Here is a 21824-nt window from a genome sequence, read left to right on the forward strand (position 1 = left end):
ACTACATTTGTAAACCATTTATAAAGCTCGATCTTCTCACGTTACAAGAATTCACAAGTATGCCAGTATTGCCAGGAAGTAACAGCTAAGTGTAAATGAAATGAACCACTTATAGCTAAACCATTTTATGGACAAAATCATTGGCCCTGCCCAGCCCTGAGAACCCCACCATGCCAAGCAGTCACATTTCCAGAGTCACCTCTACTTCTGCCTTCTCTCTTCCTACAGATCATGAACATCAAGCAAAACAAAACAAAAACCACTTTCTTTAAAGGTGAAAAATACAGAAGCTGACAAATAAGAGTTGGATTGAAAACCAAATAATTCACCGGTTGCCGCTGCAGGGACAAGGACTGGGGACATGCACTTCAATGAGACAGGCAATTCCTGGTGTCCTAAGGCCAAAGTCACCATCGGCTGATTTGCATCTTATTGCCTTTCCAGCTCTATTTCCCCCCAACTCACTCCTCTGAATCAAGGGAAAGCAGACATTTTCCAAGCCCACACCTCACAAATGCCAGGGATTTTTTTTTTAATGCTCAGTTTCCATCATTGTCAGAGCCTATTTTTTAAGTCACTTTAATTAGAAAAATCTTGTCTCTCGAGGTGCTGAATCCCTATGGGCCATCTGCCTCCTCTCACATGCAGCGTGTGTACAGAGCTGGGTCCCTCATTCCCAAGCCCCTAACAGTCCCATCAGATCCCTGTGGACCCCTCCCCAGTCTCCCTGCAGCAAAGGAGTTTCTGCTGGTCTCCCTCTCCAGCTCCTTTGTTCAAACTCTCCAGTCACTTGAATGGTTTATTTCATCCAGCGCATGGATCCGTTAATGATACAATAAAGTTTGTAGTTATTAAAGCATTTGAGTGCGCTCCCCAAAGACAGGTAGCAACCCAATTGAAAGCCAAACTTCCTATGACCAGTAGAAGTTCATTCAACTTGACTCCCAAGTCTCCTGACACAGACCTTGACTGCAGGTGACACAATGTGCTGGGCCGCATCTGCTACATTCCCTACCCGAGACCCTGAATCAGGCCTGCATCAAGGAGGGCTGGCTCCTCTCCCTGGAGAAGGGTAGTTAGGGCCCACAGTCTGGCTAGTAGATGTGGCCCTACATGATGGATGGGTGGCTGTTTCTGGCCCTTTTCCGTGGACAGAGACTATGATGTCATACAGACACTCAGTTATAAATCAGGACCACAGGGTTTTGACTTAACCTTATCTAATTTACTTTGTATCTTCATTATTCCATGCCAAAATCCAGGGTAATGACACCAAAATTGTTACTCATTTATTCTAGTACCACCAATACTGATTACTAAAGGAAGTTTGGGAGTTTTAACTTTTTTGTAACATTTTCTTGAATATGCCACTAAGAATATTCAAATTGCTGTGCTTTAAAGTCACTTGGAATAGTTTCTGTGGTGACGCCACCAACAGGATACACAATTAAGTTCACTGGTTTCATTTTACTGCCAATTTTCAGTGATTTCTTTTAAATGTGATTGTGTTTTATAATTATGTAAAATATTTACAGGATTCCAAAATCAAATCAGTACAAAGGTAGGTTCAGAGGAGGCCAGCGTCAAGCTCCGCCTCTTTCGTCCCACACCTCCCTCCTCCTACACGGTAACATGGTTATTCCATGCTGTTCTACCTCCCTGCTTACATTTAGGTATTTAGGAAGGTTTGTATTTTTGCTGTTACCACATATACCTTTATACAATATCCTTCGTCTTTTCTTCTTTGGCTACTGAATGCTGATTCTCTACTATGATCAGTAATGAAATTTCCCCTACGTCTGATGTGAACATCATTTTAACCTTCATGCAGACTTTCCATCCTCCAAATTTCTGACAGATGATCGGTACCTATCTGGTCAGCGCAGACACCCATTATTTATGTAGTGTACCCCTTCCTTATAACCGTCACCTGGCTGTAGCTGCACAGGTAAACATACTCAGCGCTCCACAGTCTCGTGGTGCCCTCTCCAGCCTTTCTGGTTGCCTGGCCCTCTTCCTCCAGCAGACTCTCCAGGAAGGAAGGGTTGGTGGGGACATATTCCCCGAGGACTTGCATGTTCAAACAAGCTTCTCTGTGGCTTCTATACTCACAGTTCCTTGCCAGCGAGGTCCATGTTCATCTAGCACTGGAGGGACACGCCAGGGGGGAGAGGCACAGCACACATCCCTTTCGGCTCTGGCTTCACTTTTTGTTCACCTGAGGAGCCCAGCAGACCTCGAGGGCTCCAGGCCCTCTGCCTGGGAAGTCCAGGTCCAGCCTTGGGGTTGGGGACTCTCCTAAGTCCTCGGTTCCCTTACTGTCCCACCTGAGGGGAAGCTGTTAATTCCCTATATTAAACTCTCCCTTTTCTGTCTCCCGATAGGCCAGAGCATCTTCATAAAATGCAAATGTCCTGTGTACTCCACGCCATGTGTGCGCTCCCAGGGTGGCCAACTTTCTGTCTTAAACACACACCCATTCTGTGTTCTATTGCACAGCCTTTCCTGCAGCCTGCTCCCCTCCACATGTTTATTCACACCGTGACTTACAACTGCGCTGACACAAAACCTAAGGTTTCTTTTCTTCTTAGCCCCATGCATTGAGGCATTACAGCTGGGGGATATATTTAAATTCTTTGGGGCAGTCAAGATTTTAGAAAGTTTAAAGCAACTTAAAAATTGTAAAAGCTTTTAGAAACTCCAAAAGTTACTTGTACATTTCTGAGTAATCTTTATATGTTGTCTATTTACTGGGATGGTGACCAAAAGTCCAGGCAAGTGATCATCTCAAATAAGGGAGTTTAGTGTCCAGATGAAAAATACACTTTACACATCTAAATGCAAAAAAATACTACACACTTTTAGGAAACAGCAAACCCTTTTGCCTAACTCTGGGTTTTCACTTTGCTAACGCTGATTAGCATGGTGGCCCATGGCCCCGATCCAACGAGCCAAAGCATTCCCCCGCTCTCGGGAAAAGTGCCCAGCGTGTTACTTCCTTGCACAGTATTCCTGTTCAGTGGACCAGCGCTGGTCCACACTGCCTGTCCAGTTTGCTTCGCAGCCATAGATGCCCTTCAGGGAGCACAAGCTCGCAGGCCCGCCTCTCCCAGAGAAGACCCAGCTTCGGCCAGAGACGCTCTCCTGGCCTGTCCTGGGCGCAGCTGCCAGGCAATAAAGAGTTTCCCATGGAAAACCAGAACAGCGGTTTTAAGCTGCCCATCCTCCTCCCTACTCTGCAGCTTCCGAATAGATTGTTCCAATCAAATAGATCAGTGGTCAGCAAACTGCGGCTCGCGAGCCCCATGCGGCTCTTTGGCCCCTTGAGTGTGGCTCTTCCACAAAATACCACGGCCTGGGCGAGTCTATTTTGAAGAAGTGGCGTTAGAAGAAGTTTAAGTTTAAAAAATTTGGCTCTCACAAGAAATTTCAATTGTTGTACTGTTGATACTTGGCTCTGTTGGCTAATGAGTTTGCCGACCACTGAATAGATCATTTTACTACTAGGAATTATTCACCTTGAAGGTTCTTACAAGGACACAGTGAAGAGCAATCATTAAATAGCCCCACCCCACCCCACCCCCGGACTCACTGGTCACACTCAATTTCCATCACCAGAAAAACTCACGCAACATCTGCATGTGGTTAATGACAAGTTGTAATTGGTGCCAAGGTTTTAAAACACACTCTTTTGACATTAAAATGTGTTTTGCTCTGTATTAATGGCATGTCTTCTGAGTTTTCTATCTGAGATTTTTCACATTTTCCTCGTTAGGACGAAGAAATCCATAAGTCCTATCATGCCATTCCTTCTACTGTCTCTAAAATGGAAATAGAAATACACTTATTAGTAATTTTTCACAACACGCAATACAAATTTTATGATTTAGTATAATTTAATTAAACTGTAATTTAAATGCAATATAATCTAACAGTTTAACTTAAAAATTAATTATTTATGGTCAATAATCAGTAATTTCTACCTGGAAAATTAAAGCATTCTATTTTTTTTTTTTTTTTTGGTACAAAAATGGGCATTTGTTTCTAGGTGAAAAAATCAGTACTATATTTAATGAACTTCCTTTATTGACAACACAAATTTCAGTCACTAGTTAACAGAAGCACCCTTTTATTTAAAAAGGGCAGTGTGGGGCCACCAAGGGCCTGGCGGTGTGGGGAGTGCTGTGGAGAGGAAGAGAGTAACCGGGGAGCTACAGGGAGGGCCACAAAGCTGGTGGGTGACAGACTAGACTCTAGTCACTAGAGGAAAGACAGTGGACTGTGGCGTCTGGAGGCAGAGTCAGGTGGCAGGGGCCTCAGAGGGGATGCGATTTTGAAGAGGGAGCAGAGAACACGGCTTGGAAGGGACAGGAGTGAGCGCTGTGGGGGCAGCCAGGGTCTGTCAGCAGGAAGTGAGGTAGTTGGGCCCATGCTGGGGTCCCAGCTGTGGAAGGTTGAAAAGGTGGGAGGGAGGAGCGTCTGGCAGTGATGATGGGCCGCCAGGGAGGGCTTCTCAGCACCGGAGGAACGTATCCTCCTAGTCAGGCCCCGTGCCCCGGCTCTCTCGTCCCCATGGCCCTCCAGCCCGCCCACCCGCTGTCCGGGTATCTGTGCATGTGGAGCACCCAGGACTGCAACTTCTGGTCCATAAACCGCATCCCTGGCAGAGCAGGCGCCCCATGAACATGTGCTGGGGCAAAGCTCCAGATGGCAGTGTGAGGCTTGGGGACACCCTCACAGGCACTTGGAGGGGTGGCCCAGGAGGTGCTGGAAGGCCTTGGATTACAGTTTCTCTCTCTCTCTCTCTCTCTCTCTCTCTCTCTCTCTCTCTCTCTCTCTCTCCCCAGAACCCTGTGGGACATTCTGCCTCCCCTAGAGCCCCTTCCCCTGGAATCGCCAGGCTTCCTGGGCTTGAGCTCATGAGGGGCATTGTCACCACCCTCAGGGAGCCCCCTCTGCGGGGCCACGGCCCCCGGGGAGGCTGCCACCATCACCCCACCTGCCCGCAGGCTGCTCGTCCTCCGCACAGTCCGGGGCACACAGTCACCCAAGAGATGTGCAAGGAGCGGGGAAGAAGCTGTGTCCATAGCCGGTCACACCTCCACCTGCAGTCACCCCGCTTCCTGGTCTCACTGCTCAGAGTGAATTCTTTCTTACTGTTCAACAGGCTATGATTTTAAACCACGTGACACACTGCACTTCAGAGTCAAGGTAAGTGTGGATGAACTTTTTGTAGAGGCGGGATGCATTTCCTCCCTCCGAAGTCTGAAGAGAGCTGAACCCGCCCCGCCGCAGGTCCCACGGGGAGCCAGCACCTCCTGCCGCAGCTCCTCAGCGGGCCTCTCCTCCATCCCCGCAGGAGAAGCGGGACCAGGAATCCGGGACAAGCAAGCGGGGTGGGAGGAGATCTCTGAGGACCACTGGGCCGGGGCCAGGGACTGCTCGTACTCACATGTTGTCCTTCAGCGAGGCGAGATAGGCTTCCGTTTCCGAAACGGGAATATCCGAGTCCAGGCGGGACAGGTAGCGGTAGACGTAGGAGAAAGTCTTGAAGGGGATGCGCGCAGGCCCCCCCTCCGGGTCCTGGGTCAGGATCTCGCACAGGTTCTTCATCGCAGTATTCAAGGACTAGGAATGGCACGGGGGGGGGGGGGGGGCGGGGGGTGGATAATTATTGCTTGCATTTGCTAAAACTGGAATAGACACTCAATTACATTTTACAGAAATTCTCCTGAAAGTACACAATGTTCTTATCTAAGTTAAGAACTAGGTGAATGTATATGTGACATAAAGAAATAAAAAGGAAAGGTCGCATCAGTATGCAACTGGTTTGAAAAAAAGTTTTAATCCACAGATTTTTATATTAAAATGGGAATGACTTTTAAAGACGAGGAAGCATCAGTCTCCTTAAAGACACACCCCCTAAGCCAACGCAGAACCCTCCAGCCCTTCTGGCCCCTCGACATACCTAGGGACGAAGCAAACTGGTACCAACTGGAGGTGCCACCTGTGGAGGGGCGGGCAGCGTCCTGCTGATGCCCACCTGCCCGCTGGGCTCCGTGCAGGCCCGCCCTTGCTCTGGGCATTGTCTCAGTTCTGGAAAGCACCTGCCTGCCTCCCGCTCATGCTCTCTCCCTCTGCCTGTATCAGTCACCCTCACCCCAGCCTGGCCCACATCCTCAACGTTCAGCCCCAATGCCCATCTTCTGGGAAGCCTTCCCCCCACACCACGAAGTTCCCAGAGCCGTGACCCGTCCCACTCTCCCCTTCCAGCCATTCAAGCTATGAGGGCAGGGGAGATGCATTCAGGATGGGGGAGCCATCGGCTGTGTCAAAGATGAGGGCTGCTTTCATGCTAGGAACTGTCGGACCCCTGGTGACTCCACAAGAGCACCGTGGATGCGCAGGGCCCAAGGCCAGCGTGCAGTGGGTACGGAGCGGCTCCTGACCTGGTTTCTACACTCGCAGGAGCTTGTGAGACAGCCGGTCATGTTGGTAGGCTGAAATCAGCCGTGGTGGGGCAGTTACACCACAGTCATGGGCAAACACTGCCAATCAGGGCCTTCCTCCCAGGGAAGCTGCTGAGGGAAGAATCTGGGCCGCACTCAGGAGAAAAGAGCAAGAAAAGCCCCAGTGGGGCGGGCACAGAGGGCAGTCCGGGGGAGCTCAGGTGGAGGGGAAGCCACGGGCCTGCTTGACCTCAGCAGTGACACTGTGGGGCTAGCACTCTGACGTCCTCGGGGCATGCAAAGGGCAGAGCCACGTTGTTGTTTTTTTGTGTGTGTGTGTTTTTAACAACACACATTATCTGGCAGTGTCTGTTGGTCAGGAGGGCAGAGCTTAGCTGCTGCTCCGCGACAGGCTCCAGGCTGTTGGCAGACTCATGTCCTTGCTGCTGTAAGACTGGCGGCCTCCCTCTGGCCGGCCGCCTGCAGGGCCTGGACGCTGGCCCTCTCACCCATGGCAGCTTGTTTCTCCACGGCCCCAGGAGCTCGACCCGGTCCTCGCAGTGAACGTCCGAGAAAAATCACCTGTGCTTCTGGCAGGGGGAGACGGAGGCAGCGGGACAGAAGTGAGCTCCTTGCTCAGAACGCACCGTCCTACCAGCACATTCCACCTCGCCTGCAGCCGGGCTGGCTCAGGCAGGAGCGGACACCTGCCACATGCCCGGCATTCCGGGCTCCGGGCTGGAGGTGGAGGCCTGGGCACGCGGGCCCCCCGGGGCTGGCAGCTGGGCCTGGGGGCGTCTGGGGAGCCAGCTCCCACACTGACTGGCCGTGGCGCGCTGGTGTAGGGCGGTGTCACGATGCAGCATCAGAAGGGTCACTTTCTCTGCGCTCCTCTGAGAGCGCCTGGTAAACCGAAGCTGCGTGGTTAACAGTCCGTGTTTCTTGCTTGACACTCTGCGAAGACATGGGGCTACATTGGACGTTCCTTTTATATCAGACACAAGTGGAAGGAGGTCCCGCCGCCGAGTGGGGGAGCCCAGCGGGGAGCAGGCAGATGAGGTCTGTGTGCCGGTGACGGGAGGTATTTAAGGAAAAAAATACATCCAAACACTCCAGCATCGCTGCCTTCCGCAAAGGTGTGATGACAGTCCTGCTGTTAACATTTCTGACAGTGAGATTTGCAGGAAAGCATTCATAAAGCAACCTGCATGGTTTTGCACTGAGAGTTTTCTTGTAAACAGATTTCTCAGCTCCTAAGGGGGCAGGTGGCCAGGCTTCCCGCTCACCATGTTGGCAGGCCGTCCCCTCCATCCGCCTGCCATTGTGGTTCCCCCCAGGTACCTAAGCCTTCCCGGGAGGGAGACTGGCACCCTCACTTTGTGTGTAGCCAAGTGCTCGAGCCTGAGCCGTCATCTGAAATCCAAGTGCAGACGTGTGAGAAACACAGGCGAGGAGGCTCCTATATTTCCTGAGTGTCTTCCAGGTGCCAGTTCCGTGGAATTTTTCAATTTCAGAATCTTAGCTGCTATGGTGAGGGCACCCCCGAACCACCTCCCTCGCACCCCAAGTGCCCTTCCAGTGAGCATGGGGATACAGTGAGGGCAGGCTTGGCCGCCCCCTCCGGACGGAGTCAGGACAGTCAGCTCTTGCTCCCTGGGAGGCCTGACTGCTCAGGAGGCAGTTTCATGTCAGACTGTGGTGCTAACCCCGTCCCGTGACATTTCTCATTTAAAAGGCGGCGCTGGGGCTTGAGGCAGGTGAGGGTGGGAGGCCCACATTCTCCAGGAAGCTGGGACCCGGTCCCAGAGTGAAGCACCTGTTGAGGCCTGACGCTGCCCTAGGCATTGTCCAGGAAAGGGACGGAGAGGCCACCACGCCCAGCATCCGCCACGTGTGCGGCCTGGGTGTGGGGGTGACAGCCGCAGTGGAAAGCGCACCCCACCTGTCCCCTTCCCCCCAGAGGGAGACACTCGGACCCGTAGTGAGGCGAGTGGTGCTGGGGGCAGGCAGGAACCCAGAGCAGCCCCTCTGGGCGCAGTGGCTAAGCCCCTCTGGGCTGGATCTTGTCGCTGGCTGGGGGTAAGGGTTCCTCTCGGCCATCTCCGAGCAGGCGGTGAGGCCAACGGGGAACCTGGATGGAAGGCACTGGGGACAGAAGCCAGACGCGTCCCCACCCCCGGGACAGGGGACACCGCCCATGATCCTAAGCACTAAAGAGGTGGATCAAATTTTTTGGTTTTGTTTTTTAAGCATGGGGATCATTTTCTGAGCCAAGTTCCCCGTTCACTACACACTGACTGAGAAAGTCCGTGACGGAGTCATAGACCACTGACGGCGCTGCAGAAATATAACGACACAGGTGGGAACATACACATGCGATCATGTCACCAGGTGCACACGGGCTCTGGGGAAGGGGACGGGTTCTAGTCTTTGTGGAAACCTTCCACTCGATCCATCTGACTGTTAAGAGAAACTCGAGCGGGAACTGTGCCAGCCAGAGCCAGGCAGACGCCAGGGACCGGCAGCAGGAACAGCGCCCACGGAGGAAGCAGAGACCAAATTCCAATTCTACGCAGAGAAGAGGCAGTAGTCCGTTCTAAATTACTCCTCGTGCATCTCCCTCACTGTTTCACTTCCTCCTTTTTGAAACGGTGCTGTTTTTTTAAGCATAAAGATAAATGCTCAGATGCCAAACTACTCCCAAGAATCGTCTCGGGGAAGTCGCAGCTTCAAGTTAGCGCACCTCCAAGCTACCCGCCCACGTGGGATAGATACAGGGGCGTCCAAAAGGCCAAGTTCACATCCGCATCCAGGCCGGCTCGGCCTCCCTGCCGATGACGCGGAGGGAACTCGCTCTGCACCCCCTCACCCCACCCTGAGGCTTTCACACGCGAACCTCACCCACAGCAGGAAGGGGCTCCGGGAGAGAGGAAGGCCAGGGCACAGCGAGCCCCGCGTCCCCTTCCCCATGACGCGCCCTCCTGGACAATGTCGCCCTCTAGCGGCACACACTACACATGGACGAGGCCGCCTCTCCAAACAGATGATTCCTTGTGGTTTTACATCTGGGGCTTCGTTTTCACAATTAGGGAGATAAAAATGACAAAGATGGGTCCCAAAATATGTAATATTCTGCTTTCTCATCATTATTAAAATATAAATTTCACCTACATTTAGAGGCACGAACATTAATTCAAACATTAATTCAAATACTCTCTATTAATTTTGTATTACTAAAACCTACGGGAACACTACAACGTGAAGTTTTCTCCAGTAATTAAATTGTCTTTGTCCTTCCCTATAACACCCCACTGAGATGCCTCCCTGGTGACACCTGAGCCTGTCTTTCCTACGTGGTCAGCCAGTGTCCAGCCCTGGCACCTTAGCTTTTGGGCAGTTACACAGCAAAAGTTGTAGGCAGCCACCAGCCCGGCACCGGAGCTCCCTGGGTTTGCAGGGTTCTCCCTGGGCCGTTAACGGGCAGTAAACTGCAGTGCGTTCCCACTGGGGGAATTATGCGACAGAGGTATTATGATACAGATGAATAAATGCAGAGATCTAATTGGGAATGCAAAAAGGTTCCAGAAGATTATTAACAACATGATTTTCTCTTCATAAAGGTAAAACCAGCTACAGTGAAATAAGGCATTTCCCGGCGTCTGCATGTGATAAAAGGGAACGTGAGCTTCCACAGAGCCTGGCTGCAGGCGGGGAGGTTTTGTCAGTGTTCGTGGTCGTTTGGGGCAGTATTACAGAAAGTCATTGTTACAAATTAAAATCGAGTCAAAGAGGCTCACGCATGGACCCACGGTAAGCGGGTGGCATGAAGTGAGGGATATGAATTATCCAGTTAGGGACTGTGGGGTCCAAAGACGGTGAGAGTTTGCTCATCTCTGAAGCAAAGCGAGTTCTCTCTTCTCAACCTCCTCTAAGAGCTTAAAGTGGTAGCTCTCCCTTCACTGGGCCCATGTCTCAGCGTGACTCAAACACAGGAGCTGAAGAGAGAGTCTAGACTTCCAGTCCTCCCAGCTCCGCCCCCCATCGCACCCCTCTCCTGGGCTCGGGAACCCTCTCACCTCTGAAACAGCAGCGTTGTCTGTCTTCACTCCTAAGCGCTTGGGTTATATTTTACCATCAGCAAAGCTGTCTGTATCTGTTAGTTACTAATAATAGATTTTAACTAAAGTATAAAATAATTCTGTGCCTCTCTCCACAGATTAGGAAAACAGGTATTATCCATTTACCAAATGATGTGTGGTTTAATAAAACCTCAATACATTTTAATGGCATCCATATATTTTATCTACTGTTAACACCTTTTAAATTGAGGTATTCGCAAGTATTTAATTTCTGTAAATTAAAATAACTATAAGCCTGAAAATATAATAGGTATCTAAAAAATATTGCTTTTCTGAGACAAAGTTACTAAAATAATGTGTTTCCTTCAGTGACTGAAACCCCTAAGTTATTTTTCAGCCAAGCCTATGATTTCACATAATTATCAACATGCCATTTCCAGATACATACCCCACCAAGCATGCTACATCCAAGTGCTAAAAACTTTATCCACTCGATTCTGTATTCACAAGGATCCAATTGTAAGATAGCTCTGAATTTTTCCATTGGCAGGCACAAACTTCTCCATTTCTTTTCAAGGTCAGCTAATTCCACATGTTGCTTGTGGCTACACTGTTTAGAAAACACAATATAATACAATTTACATAAGTTTAAAAACCCACAGAATCCTCTAATACTATGAGCACTTGAACACATACCATGTACTCCATGAAGGGACAGGTGGACTGACTTCATGGCCCAGTTAGCCCTGTGGAGGGAGGGGGACATGTGCAGTGGGAGGGGCAACATGCAGGGCGGGGGGGGGGCGGGGGGGGGGCGGGGAGCACTGAGCTTGACAACAATGTTCACAGAAATTTACTTCTTAAATAAGGGCCATGAGGCAAACATGGCATAGTGCTATAACTTAATAAAAAGGGCATGCTGGGCCCTAGCCGGTTTGGCTCAGTGGATAGAGTATCGGCCTGCAGACTGAAGGGTCCCAGGTTCGATTCCGGTCCAGGCCATGTGCCTTGGTTGAGGGCACATCCCCAGTAGGGGATGTGTAAGAGGCAGCTGATCTATGATGTTTCTAGTTCTCTATCCCTCTCCCTTCCTCTCTATAAAAAATCAATAAAATACCTTTTAAAAAAAGGGGGGGGGGAGCTGGTGCTAGAGATGGCATCCATTATCTGATTGTAATACTTGGCAATCAAAAACTAACTTCAATAAATAAAATGAAAACATTTAAAATTCCACCCCATAAACATGTTAATAGTTACATGGGAGAAATCTTAAAACTAAATTTATTCCTTCTACTATTTCAAAACAATCGATGAAAATGGGTAACTTCTGCGACTGCTGGTACTAATCTGTGTGAGGGCTTTCAGCAACACTAGCATGTCCTTCCCCAAGCTACCCTCTTTCAGTGGTTATTCGTGTTCCCTTTTAATGGAGAGCCATGGAGAATCTGGTTTCAAAGTCAGTGTATCTGGTCCAGAAGCCCAGTACTTCAAAAGGTATAATGGCCTCTATGTTGTATACCTAAAACTAACATTATAGTGTATGTCAACTGTAATTTAAAAGTAAAAAAAATTGGGTGTTTTTTTTTTTTTTTAATGTATAATGGGGACCTGTCACTTTAAAAAAATCAAAATCTTTTTTAGTAATATGACCCAATCATCTCAATGCCGAGCCTCAAAGCTGGGTGATGTACTTCCTACTAACTCGTGTTTCTAAAAGCGAGCCAGTGGGTGGAGAAGACTCACCATGGGCTGTCTGGCAGGGCCAGGCCCCGGCTGCCTGGAGGACTGGAAACCAGCCTCCCAGGACCACCGTCCTCAGATGACCACTGCAGCATGCACACAGCTTCATCAGCACGCTTCAAAAGGGATTTGCCATCCCCATGTCTAAAATGCCATACTTTCCTATCTTTAGCCTTTTTTTTAGTCCAGCAGCACCTAAGCATCTTAATTTGATATTTAAAAGAAATTACGTTTCACTTTTCTACAATCTAATCATGAATAGCCATTGTGGGTTCTTTCAACTAAAGAAAGGCACTGAATACAACAAATTCCTTTTTGAATGAAATTCAAAGGTTTATTGCAGGGGAAGCGGCTTGCGAGAAGATGGTGGCGGTCTGTGTCAGGCCTCAGGGGCGCCGCTGACTGGGAGCAAAGCCCTTATACCTGCTTGTGCAGCACTTTGAGCATTCCTTGAGTCAGGCCAGTATCTGTTTTCTGAGTGGCCACGGGCATTTCAATTCTCTCCTTTACAGGAAGTGGATCTCCTCTTGACAAAGCTGAGAAATACCTAACAACAACAACAGACATCTCTGAAGACGCATCAATACACAAAAGGCAAATTAATAGTAATGAATGCGCTTTCTTAAAGGAGCCCTAAGCCCAACAGTGATCAAGGAGGAGAGCTTTGGAGTCTGAAGGGCAGGCCCATCCTGGTTCCTCCACTCAGCTCTCCTACTTACCCTTCTGCTGCCTCAGTGACTCTGTCTGTAAAGCGGGGATAAGAACAGTCCCTGTCTCAGGGCTCCAGGGAGTACTGAGCGGACACAACACGAATGGTCCTGAATGGTCCTGAAATGTGGCCAGAGGCGCTGGAAGATGCAGGCCACAGCATCCAAGGGCAATGCCATGGTCCAGTATTCCGCTTTAACAGCTGAGGCGTGGTCTTCCCTTTCCGGGCCTTGCTGTTTTCCTGGGGTTTCAGAGCATCCATCTCTGCCTATCCAACCCTAAGGCACCCAGATCAGGGCGGTTCTGTTGGCTCCACTGAGGATGGGTTGCGCCACTCTGCCACGTCAGAGACCACCCTCCCTCCCACTTCCCTGATCCCGCCTGGTTTGGTTTGGTTTGTTTTATTTTTTAGTATTTTCCCCTTTAATTGTTCCTTTCTGGGATCCCAACATTGCTACTTATGTTGGGGGCAAGTAGGGGCACAGAAATGTTTTGGGGCAACAAGTCAAGAGGGGGCACACACCCAGCCTCTGGCTGGTGGGAAGGGCACCAGGCAGTTTCTTCTACAAAACTCACTCCCCTCTGGGCCAGCATGCCAGAGGGGGCCAGCTGCTGAGCCCTGTCACATGCAGCTCTAACAACTAACACCATGAAACGAAACAACGTATCCAGGGAAAGGAACTCTAGACCACCCACCAGGGCCACAGATTGAAGTTAAAAGATATGAATCCCTGGAAGCAACTCTGAATATGTAACAAAATGCAGAAAGATAGCTGATGCACTAAAACAAATTTTATAACTCATCCCTTTTCTTCACCCCTCAAATTCCACTTTGCTTTCATGTTTTTAAGACAACTCCAGACATATCTTGTTTAATGGTTATAAGGAGAGTCAAAACGAAGGCAGCAGTGAGACCAATGTGGACCTTAAGACCAAAGTGCCAGGCTGAAGGGTGGGGGCTTAGATTTGCCATATTGTTCCTAATTACGGTTTCCACTTCACGGACTTTATTCTTCATAACCTATCAAACCCACCCCCAAGCCTGACAGAGCCTGTGGAACAGTGGTTCTCAACAGGGGCAATTGTGTCCTACCCCTTCCCAAGAAGGCACTGGCAATTTCCAGAGATATTTTGGTTGTCACCACAGGAGGGAGATGGTGTTACTGCCATCTAGTGGGTGCAGACCAGGATTCCACTAAGGATCCTACACCCCACCTCCCTTGTACATGGCCCAAAAGTTGTCCCCTCCAAAGTGTCAAAGGAGCCGAGGCTGGGGAAGCCCACAAAAGTGGCAAGACCAGCTTGTGTTAGTCTCTGCTAGTTCCCTAGAGGCACCTGTGAGCAAAGGCAGCCTTCTAGTACTAAGCCAGTTCTGTCCTCCGTCATGCTGCAGGATGCACGACTGCTCGATGACATCATAAGGCACAGCTGATTAGCTGTGACATCACAGCAGAGTGCACAGGCTGGCGGGCAAGGCTGTCCCACCTTTGCCACTGGAACACCTCCTTCTTTGAAAAGAATGCTAACCTGAAAGTCTACTTGCGTCTCCCACAGCAGTTACTCCCATATGCACCCTGGTTTTCTGCTCTGCTTTTATTTTGTATTTTCTTCTTCCTGGCACAGCCCCTTTGTTCACATGCTGTGTCCTCCTCCTGAATACCCTCCACCTTGTCTTAACCCCAATCTCTGCCCAATCTCTCCAAGGCCAAGTCACCTCCTTCTGAACAACGTCCTAACGGAGTGTGTTCTGGGACAGCTGGAACACATCTGAGTCCATCACACACACACTGCTTAATGAAAAATGCTTGATTTTTCTCCTAAACTCCGAAATTGTTCTTGAAATGAGTTGCACAGAACATTCAGAAAGTTCTCAACTTAGCCTTTTAAATTAAAGTGAAGCTTAAAATAGTTGTCTCTAAAGTGTTACCAAATAATCTAATTTAATGGTCCAAATAAAAATGATTAAGTCACAAATAAATCTTACAAGTCCTGACTATCTTTTTTTATTTTACTATCTTTTATTTAGGCTTGAATAATGGTTAAAACCAGAGGCCATAATTTTTTTTTTTAAGGACTTTGAAAGGTTACTTCAGAAACAATTGACCAACGTGTCAGAGGCAAAGCCCCAATTAACAAGTAGTCAGTAGCCTCGTATGGGAGGTCCGGTAAGATATCTAGGCCCTAGTCCTGGAACTGTGTGTCTGATTTTGCATGGTAATAGGGACTTTGCCTATGATTTTGAGATGGAGAATTATTCTGTATTATCTGGATGGGTCCTATATGCAATCAACAAGTGTCCTCAGACGAGGGAGATGGAGACTTGAAGCTGTCACACTACCGGCTTTAAAGATGGAGGAAGGGGAAGAATACAAGGAATGAAGCTTTAGAAGCTGGAAAAGTCAAGCAAACAGATGGATTCCCCCTTGCCCCTCCAGACAGAGCAAAGCCTTGCCAACATCTTGACTTTAACCTGGTGACACTGATTTTGGAGTTTTGGCCACCATAACTATAAGAGAATAAAAATGTCTGTTGTATAAATCCATCAAATTTTATGGGATTTTGTACAGCAGTTCATAGGAAACTAATTCACTGGTTATATAGTTTAGAAGGCAGCAAAATTCAATACACTATTTGCTAAAACATTTTAGTTAAATTTATACTGATTCTTGTGGTCATAAAATTAAGCTTCTATGTCTGTTTACTGGAAAAGGGCAAAGAGCTTTCCTGTAAAATCAAAAGGGTTTATTTTAATGGTTCTAAGGTCTGTTGATTTGTAACTTTAAAATTAGGAATGTCTGCCAAAACCAGTTTGGCTCAGTGGATAGAGCGTCGGCCTGTGGACTGAGAGGACCCGGGTTCGATTCTGGTCAAGGGCATGTCCTTGGTTGCGGGCACATCCCCAGTGGGAGGAGTGCAGGAGGCAGCTGATCCAGTGGGAGGTGTGCAGGAGGCAGCTGATCGATGTCTCTCTCTCATCGATGTTTCTAACTCTCTGTCTCTCTCCCTTCCTCTCTGTAAAAAATCAATAAAATATTTTTAAAAAAAAAAAAATTAGGAATGTCTGTCCAGGAAATAGAACGTTTGCCACAAGGAACTGTGAAGGCTCATTTGCTGTGAACCACGCTGGGCAGCGTTTAGCCTTCCCAGCCTTGGGCTGGGTACCCCAACATGACTTCCGCGGTTCTGGGTCATCCAGTCCCTAACCCTGGGGGGATTCCCTGAGAAGGAGAAACACAGCCATACGATTTCCGGTTGTAAAAATCACCTTGCAAATAAAATAAAGGGACTGAGGTTATAGTTTTATAACGAATGCAGAAACTTTATACCCAATGCACTTGCTTTCTAAGTTTTAGTCTATCTGCTTAAATACCACTCTCCAACAATGGAGTTGTTGCTCTTTGTAGATAAAGGAGCATTTTGCAGTAACTTCTGGTCCCATGGTCAATAAACCACGGTGCTTCCTAGATAGACACTTAGGTGTAGATACCACGGATGCTAAAGCGGCACGGCCGGCGCTCCCGGGCGCTTACCCCGCGGCCCACTGCAGCACGTCGGCGGGCTGGGTGCGGATCGCGGCCTTGGTGAACTGCTTCAGGATGTCCGGCAGTTCCGGTGGGATGTGGATCTGCTGCGCGCAGAATAAGGTGTCGGGAAGCGGCATCGCTCTCCAAAGACCAGGACCAGGCTGGGACGATCAAGGTGTGCTGCGGGGGTAAGGGCGGAGAGTCAGCCTAGGGCCGCCCGCCCTCCCCAGGTTTGGGACAGGGCCGGGGGGCGGAGCCGAGGTCCAGCAGCCGGGTCTGGGCCGGGTCCCGGGTTTGGGATCGGGCCAAGAGTTGGTTTTCCCGGGGTTCGAGCGGCCTGCGGGAGCTCTTACCCGCTCCTCTTCAGCCTCCTCAGAAAATGAGGACCAACCGCCCCCTCTAGCGGCCCCAACACAGCTACTCAGAAGCGCTAACCGGTGCTATTGTTTCGCAATGGTATCCAGGCAACCGTGACGCGCGCGCGGGGGCCCCGCCCCCTAGCGCCGCTCACGCGCACACGCTTCGAGCCGAGGGTGGGTTGTGCCCATGGCGCGTCCGGGAGGCAATGCGCGTGCGCAGTCTGACTGGCCCCATGGTCCCCCTGGTCCCTTAACCTTTACCACTAACCTAGTTTAGAGGGAGCTGACCGGTTCACTTAGAAAAGGACCTTGTGATCGCTTTCCCACTGCCGACTGTGGAAGGCGAATCCACAAAGGCCACCGCCCCTTCTTGCTCTGGCCACGCGAAGTTTGGGGCCGGGGTGATTGGGGTCCTCCCACGTTGGAAACGGTTAAAGTCGTGAGGGCTGATCCGTCGGTGCTGGCAGCACGTGCCTCCCTGTAGGAATCTGGGCCCCGCCTCCATCAACTTCCTCGTGCATCCAAGTTCACCCTTAGTGAACTCATTCTTCAGATCCCAGTTTAAAGGCTACTTAGAATTTAGACAGGGGGAGTTTGTTTAACTTGTTTCTTAATCAAGGTAGGATGGTTGAGCCAATCTGAGTGTAAGAGAAAATGAGCCACTTCTTCTGATACAATAGCTTTAGGTGGAAGGGTAGAAGAAACTTCCCCTCTGGTGGGTGCTGGCCAGGGCAGCATGCGAGGGATGAGCCCTGGTTTAGGGGTATCCTGGCTGGCGGCTGCAGCGGCCCCTAGCACCCATGCTGAAAGAAAGAAGCCCGAGACCCACGTCCACACAGGAAGGCTCACCTGTAGAGAGGACGATGGAGAACTAGAATGAGCTATGTTCAGGTGGGGCCAGGCACAGGCCCTTTCCCTCCCTAAAGGCGCAAAGCCCCAACCTTGGTTCCTCTACACACGTTTTCAAATGAACAGCATTAGCAAAAACTGAAAATAGTCACTAATGTTCATGACGATATGTGAAATCAAGGAATCTCATACACCGATGAAAGGAGTGTTAATTAATACATTTTGGGAGCAATTTGGTACTTTAAAATGTTGATGATTTAGCAATCTTACTTTGAGAAATTTATCCTACAGAAATTCTAGCCAAAGTATAAGGTAATATGGACAAAAATGTTTACTACAGCATATAATAAAATGGGGTAACTAGTTCAGAAAAGTTAAACCGTAGTCTTACCCACAGGATAGAATACAATAATCAGAATTTTAAAAAGGGGTGGCCAACATAAAAAGGTGTCTGTGAAATATAAAGTGGGAGAAAGCAGCACCCTGTAGAGCAGGCTGTGGAGCATGTCAGCGGCACTGTGACAGAGGGGTCTGGGGTAAGCTGGCGTGGTTACCTCTGGAGAACGGCACAGGGCTTTCAGGTTTCATTTTAACCATATTACATTATTTTGACTCTGACTTATTTCCTCAACAATACTGAATGCTAAATATGTCCCAAGGACTGTTCTGGAACACAATAGTAATCCCCAAATAGTTGTTTTTCAAAATCTATGGAGCTTACATCCATGTGAAGGAAAACATACAAGTATCAATAGGTAAACCCGATAGTTGGTTAATAAACAGGAAAGAGAAAAACATAGCAGAAGAGATAGGAATGCCCCAGTAGCTGCAATTTTAGATAAGCCTCACTAAAGAAATGGGAGGATGGGGAGAGCCTGGACCAAGAACAGTAAGGTACAGAGAACAGGAAGTGCAAAGGCCCTGAGGTTTGCCCTGTTCTAGAAAAAAAGGCTGGGTCAATAAACAGGGTGTGATGGGTCAGGGAGGGTGTGGACTTGTGAAAAGTTCTGTTCTGGTTGATTCTGTCTTTTCAGCGAAATAAGAATACAAGTCATAAAAATTTTTTTTTTTAAATCTGGGACTAGAAAAAATAAAGTATGAAAAATTTGCTGATGTTCTATCAAGTTATATATGGCAAACAACTTTTAAGAAACTACCATTTGAGTTTTGTTTGATAGCAATATTATCAAAAATAATATTAGCATTATTTGAAAAAACTAATAAAATCTTTCCACTCTTTAAAAAAAATAAATAAAAGTCAGCAGCCAAAAATGAGAAAATAGGAGAAAGTGGCACTTAGAGGAAAAAAGGTATGAAGTGGTCCACTAGAGAGCCATTAACATATTACTTTTTGAAATAAACTGCACAAATTTGAAGTGTGCAATTTGACACGTTTTGACATATGTAGACATGTCAGACCAGACCCCTTCAAGATAGTAAATCACCCCCATTTCTTCATGCCCCTTTAAAATCCTTCCCTCCTCACCACCCCCACTGATCTCCTTCCTATAGATACGTTTCTTTGGATTTTCTAGACTTTTATATAAACAAAAGCATATACATTTTTGGTCTACTTTCACTTAGCATATTTTTGAGATTTGTACATGTTGTGTATATCAATAGTTAATTGCTTTTCATTGTATTGATAATAATTTACCCATTCACTTGCTGATGGGCATATGGATTGTTTCCAGCTTCGGGCTATTACAAATAAAAGTACTAAAAACACTGGTGTGCAATTCTTCATATGGACTTACACTTTCTTTTCTTGGCAAATAATTAGCAGTGGTGAGTACATATTTTAACCTTTTAAGAAATGCCCAACTCTTTTCCCAAGTAGTTGCACCATCTTACTTTCCCTCTGGCACAGTATGGGAGTCCCAGTTTCTCTACATCATCACCAAACCATGATACCATCAGTATTTTTAATTTTAGCCTTTCTAATAGATGTGGTGGGATCACATTTTGTTTTTAATGTGCATTTTCCCAATGACTAATGATGTTGAACAGGTTTGCATGTGTTTGTCATCTGTATACCACTTTAGTCTTTTTAAATATTGGCCCATTTTTAAATCAACAAGTAGATTTTCTTACTATAGCATTTTTTGAGACTTATCTGAATGCATTACTTTTTTAATGTAAACTTTTTAATATTTTTATTGGTTTTTTCAGAGAGGGAAAGGGAGAGAAACATCAATGATGAGAATCATTGATCAGCTGCCTTGCCTCCTGCAAGCCCCTGCCTGGGGATCGAGCCCACAACCCGGGCATGTGCCCTTGAACAGAATCGAACCTGGGACCCTTCAGTCCGCAGGCGGACACTCTGCCCACTGAGCCAAACCAGCTAGGGCTGAATGCATGTACTTTATCAGAAATGTTTGGCAATGGCCTGTCTTTTTGTTCTCTAAACAGTAAACTTCAAAGGGCAGGTATTTTCCATTTTGATCAAGTCCAAGTCATCAAATTTTTCTACTATGGGTTGTGCTTTTGGGGTTGTATCAAAATCTGTGATTAACCCCAGGCTGAACCTTTTTCCTTTGTTTTCTTCCAGAAGTTATAGTTTGGAGTTTTATACTTAGGGCTATAATTCATTTTGAGTTAACTTTCACATATGTTGAGATATAGATCTGTTTTTAATTTTGCATCTGGATGTCCAATTATTCCAGCACTGTTTGTTCAACTTTTGTACCTTTGACAAAAATCAGCTGGCCATATACATATGGGTTTATTTCTATACTGACTCTATTCTGCTCCATCAGACCAATGGATTCGTGCAGCCAGCAGAAGGGGTTCATCCATTTGGGCAAAAAACAAAGAAGTGAATGAATGGGCTTCCTGGCATAAACCTTTTTGTCCTACAGAAGTTACTGAGCAAGCAAGCAGCAGAAAGACACAACACTATTACCTATGTAAAATAATATTTCAAGATGATTAGATAATGTAAAGTGCCAAAAGGGACCCCACCCAGGTTACTGACTCTTGACATATGGTTTTAGTGAAGTGTGGGACTGAGTGGAAGTAAACTGCAGGAGGTTGACAGGAATTGTGAGGGTGTGGGGAAAGGATGCCTATATATACCAAATAGTAACTAAGAACATCCTTTATCTGTTCCTTGTGGCATCTTATGCATCTCTAATAGAATCTTTTGCTCCTTTTTCTGTTCTTTTCCACTCTAACTGGACTTCTTGAAGGCAGACCCAATGCCTCATTCAATTATAATGTTGAGTACAGTGCAAGGAAACAAAACAGACACCAGAAATACATGTGTATGTGGGGGCTGGGGCTAGGAGGGGAGGTTACCTTCTCAGATCCTTAATCCACTTCTAGTATGGGTTCTACGTTTGCATCAAGAAGGGCTGCACACTGCAGGGTGGGGGGAAAGGAGGGGTTTAATGGCCACTTCTGAGATTCACCATGCAATTTCCTTTGCTGTAAAAAATCAACTTCACAGAATTAAAATTCAACTTTACCACCACTGCATTTAAAATAAAAATGCACTTGATTAAAAAAATCATAGGGGGGATAAATGGTAGTGGACGGAGACTTGACTTGGGGTGACCACACAATAGTGTACAGATTATGTGCTGTAAAATTGTGCACCTGAAACCTGTATAATTTTGTTAGCCAATAAATTTAATAAAAAGGAAAAAAAACATGGAAAAAAACTGAACCTAGAAACAAAGAAAAATTAGAAACAAAAAGATCTCTTCATACAGCACAGTAAGGAGGAAAAAAACCTCATGGAACCCTTTCCTTTTTCTCTGAGACTTATGGTCAATTACATAAAATGGGTTTGATTGGTTTTACTCTATCCAAGCAGCTACCTAAAATAGGCAACCTGGTGCAGCTCTGATGTTCAGACCTTGTAGCTGAGGCAAAGAGGTGGGTGGCACAGATGAGGGCCTTTCTTTGCTCTCCCTGGTGAAGAGAGTCTATTACAGTGAGGGAGAGAGAAGAGGAGGGATGTGTCCTGTGCCACTATCTTTTTAAATTTATACTTAGAACAGAGGGGCTATCATCACATGTAACTTGAATTATTTTACTTTCATAATTATGTTAAATGTATCTGGATTATCAACTTATGCTAATAATACACATTTCTGTAACTCTCAAGCA

At 47.4% G+C, this 21824-nt stretch overlaps 1 protein-coding gene across 4 annotated transcripts; it reads right to left on the bottom strand.

The window, feature by feature from the left end:
• Window positions 1-3637: 3637 nt before the first annotated feature.
• On the bottom strand, window positions 3638-21071 carry ROPN1L (rhophilin associated tail protein 1 like). Of its 4 annotated transcripts, none has more exons than XM_080681766.1 (6): window positions 21009-21071; window positions 16507-16680; window positions 12692-12815; window positions 10977-11138; window positions 5453-5628; window positions 3638-3821 (listed from the first exon to the last, which is right to left on the bottom strand). In XM_080681766.1, exons 2-6 carry the CDS (start codon window positions 16635-16637, stop codon window positions 3758-3760), a joined length of 657 nt encoding a protein of 218 aa, XP_080537892.1. In that variant the 5' UTR covers window positions 16638-16680; window positions 21009-21071; the 3' UTR covers window positions 3638-3757. The 4 variants fall into 4 exon arrangements, with proteins under 4 accessions (XP_080537892.1, XP_080537891.1, XP_080537893.1 ...); XM_080681765.1 differs by lacking the exon at window positions 21009-21071 and adding an exon at window positions 17128-17327; XM_080681767.1 differs by lacking the exon at window positions 21009-21071 and adding an exon at window positions 16936-17124.
• Between the last annotated feature and the right edge of the window lie 753 nt (window positions 21072-21824).

Source organism: Plecotus auritus, assembly GCF_963455305.1.
Source record: "Plecotus auritus genome assembly, chromosome: 7".
Taxonomy (NCBI): Eukaryota; Metazoa; Chordata; class Mammalia; order Chiroptera; family Vespertilionidae; genus Plecotus; species Plecotus auritus.

Excerpts from the sequence above, each read along its gene's own strand:
- ROPN1L (XM_080681766.1), bottom strand. The coding sequence starts at position 16,637 with ATGCCGCTTCCCGACACCTTATTCTGCGCGCAGCAGATCCACATCCCA. Across the intron at positions 11,139-12,691 it reads TCAAAGTGCTGCACAAGCAG|TGTAGCCACAAGCAACATGT; the intron begins GTATAAGGGCTT and ends TTTTCTAAACAG. Across the intron at positions 5,629-10,976 it reads GATGTAGCATGCTTGGTGGG|TCCTTGAATACTGCGATGAA; the intron begins GTATGTATCTGG and ends TGCCATTCCTAG.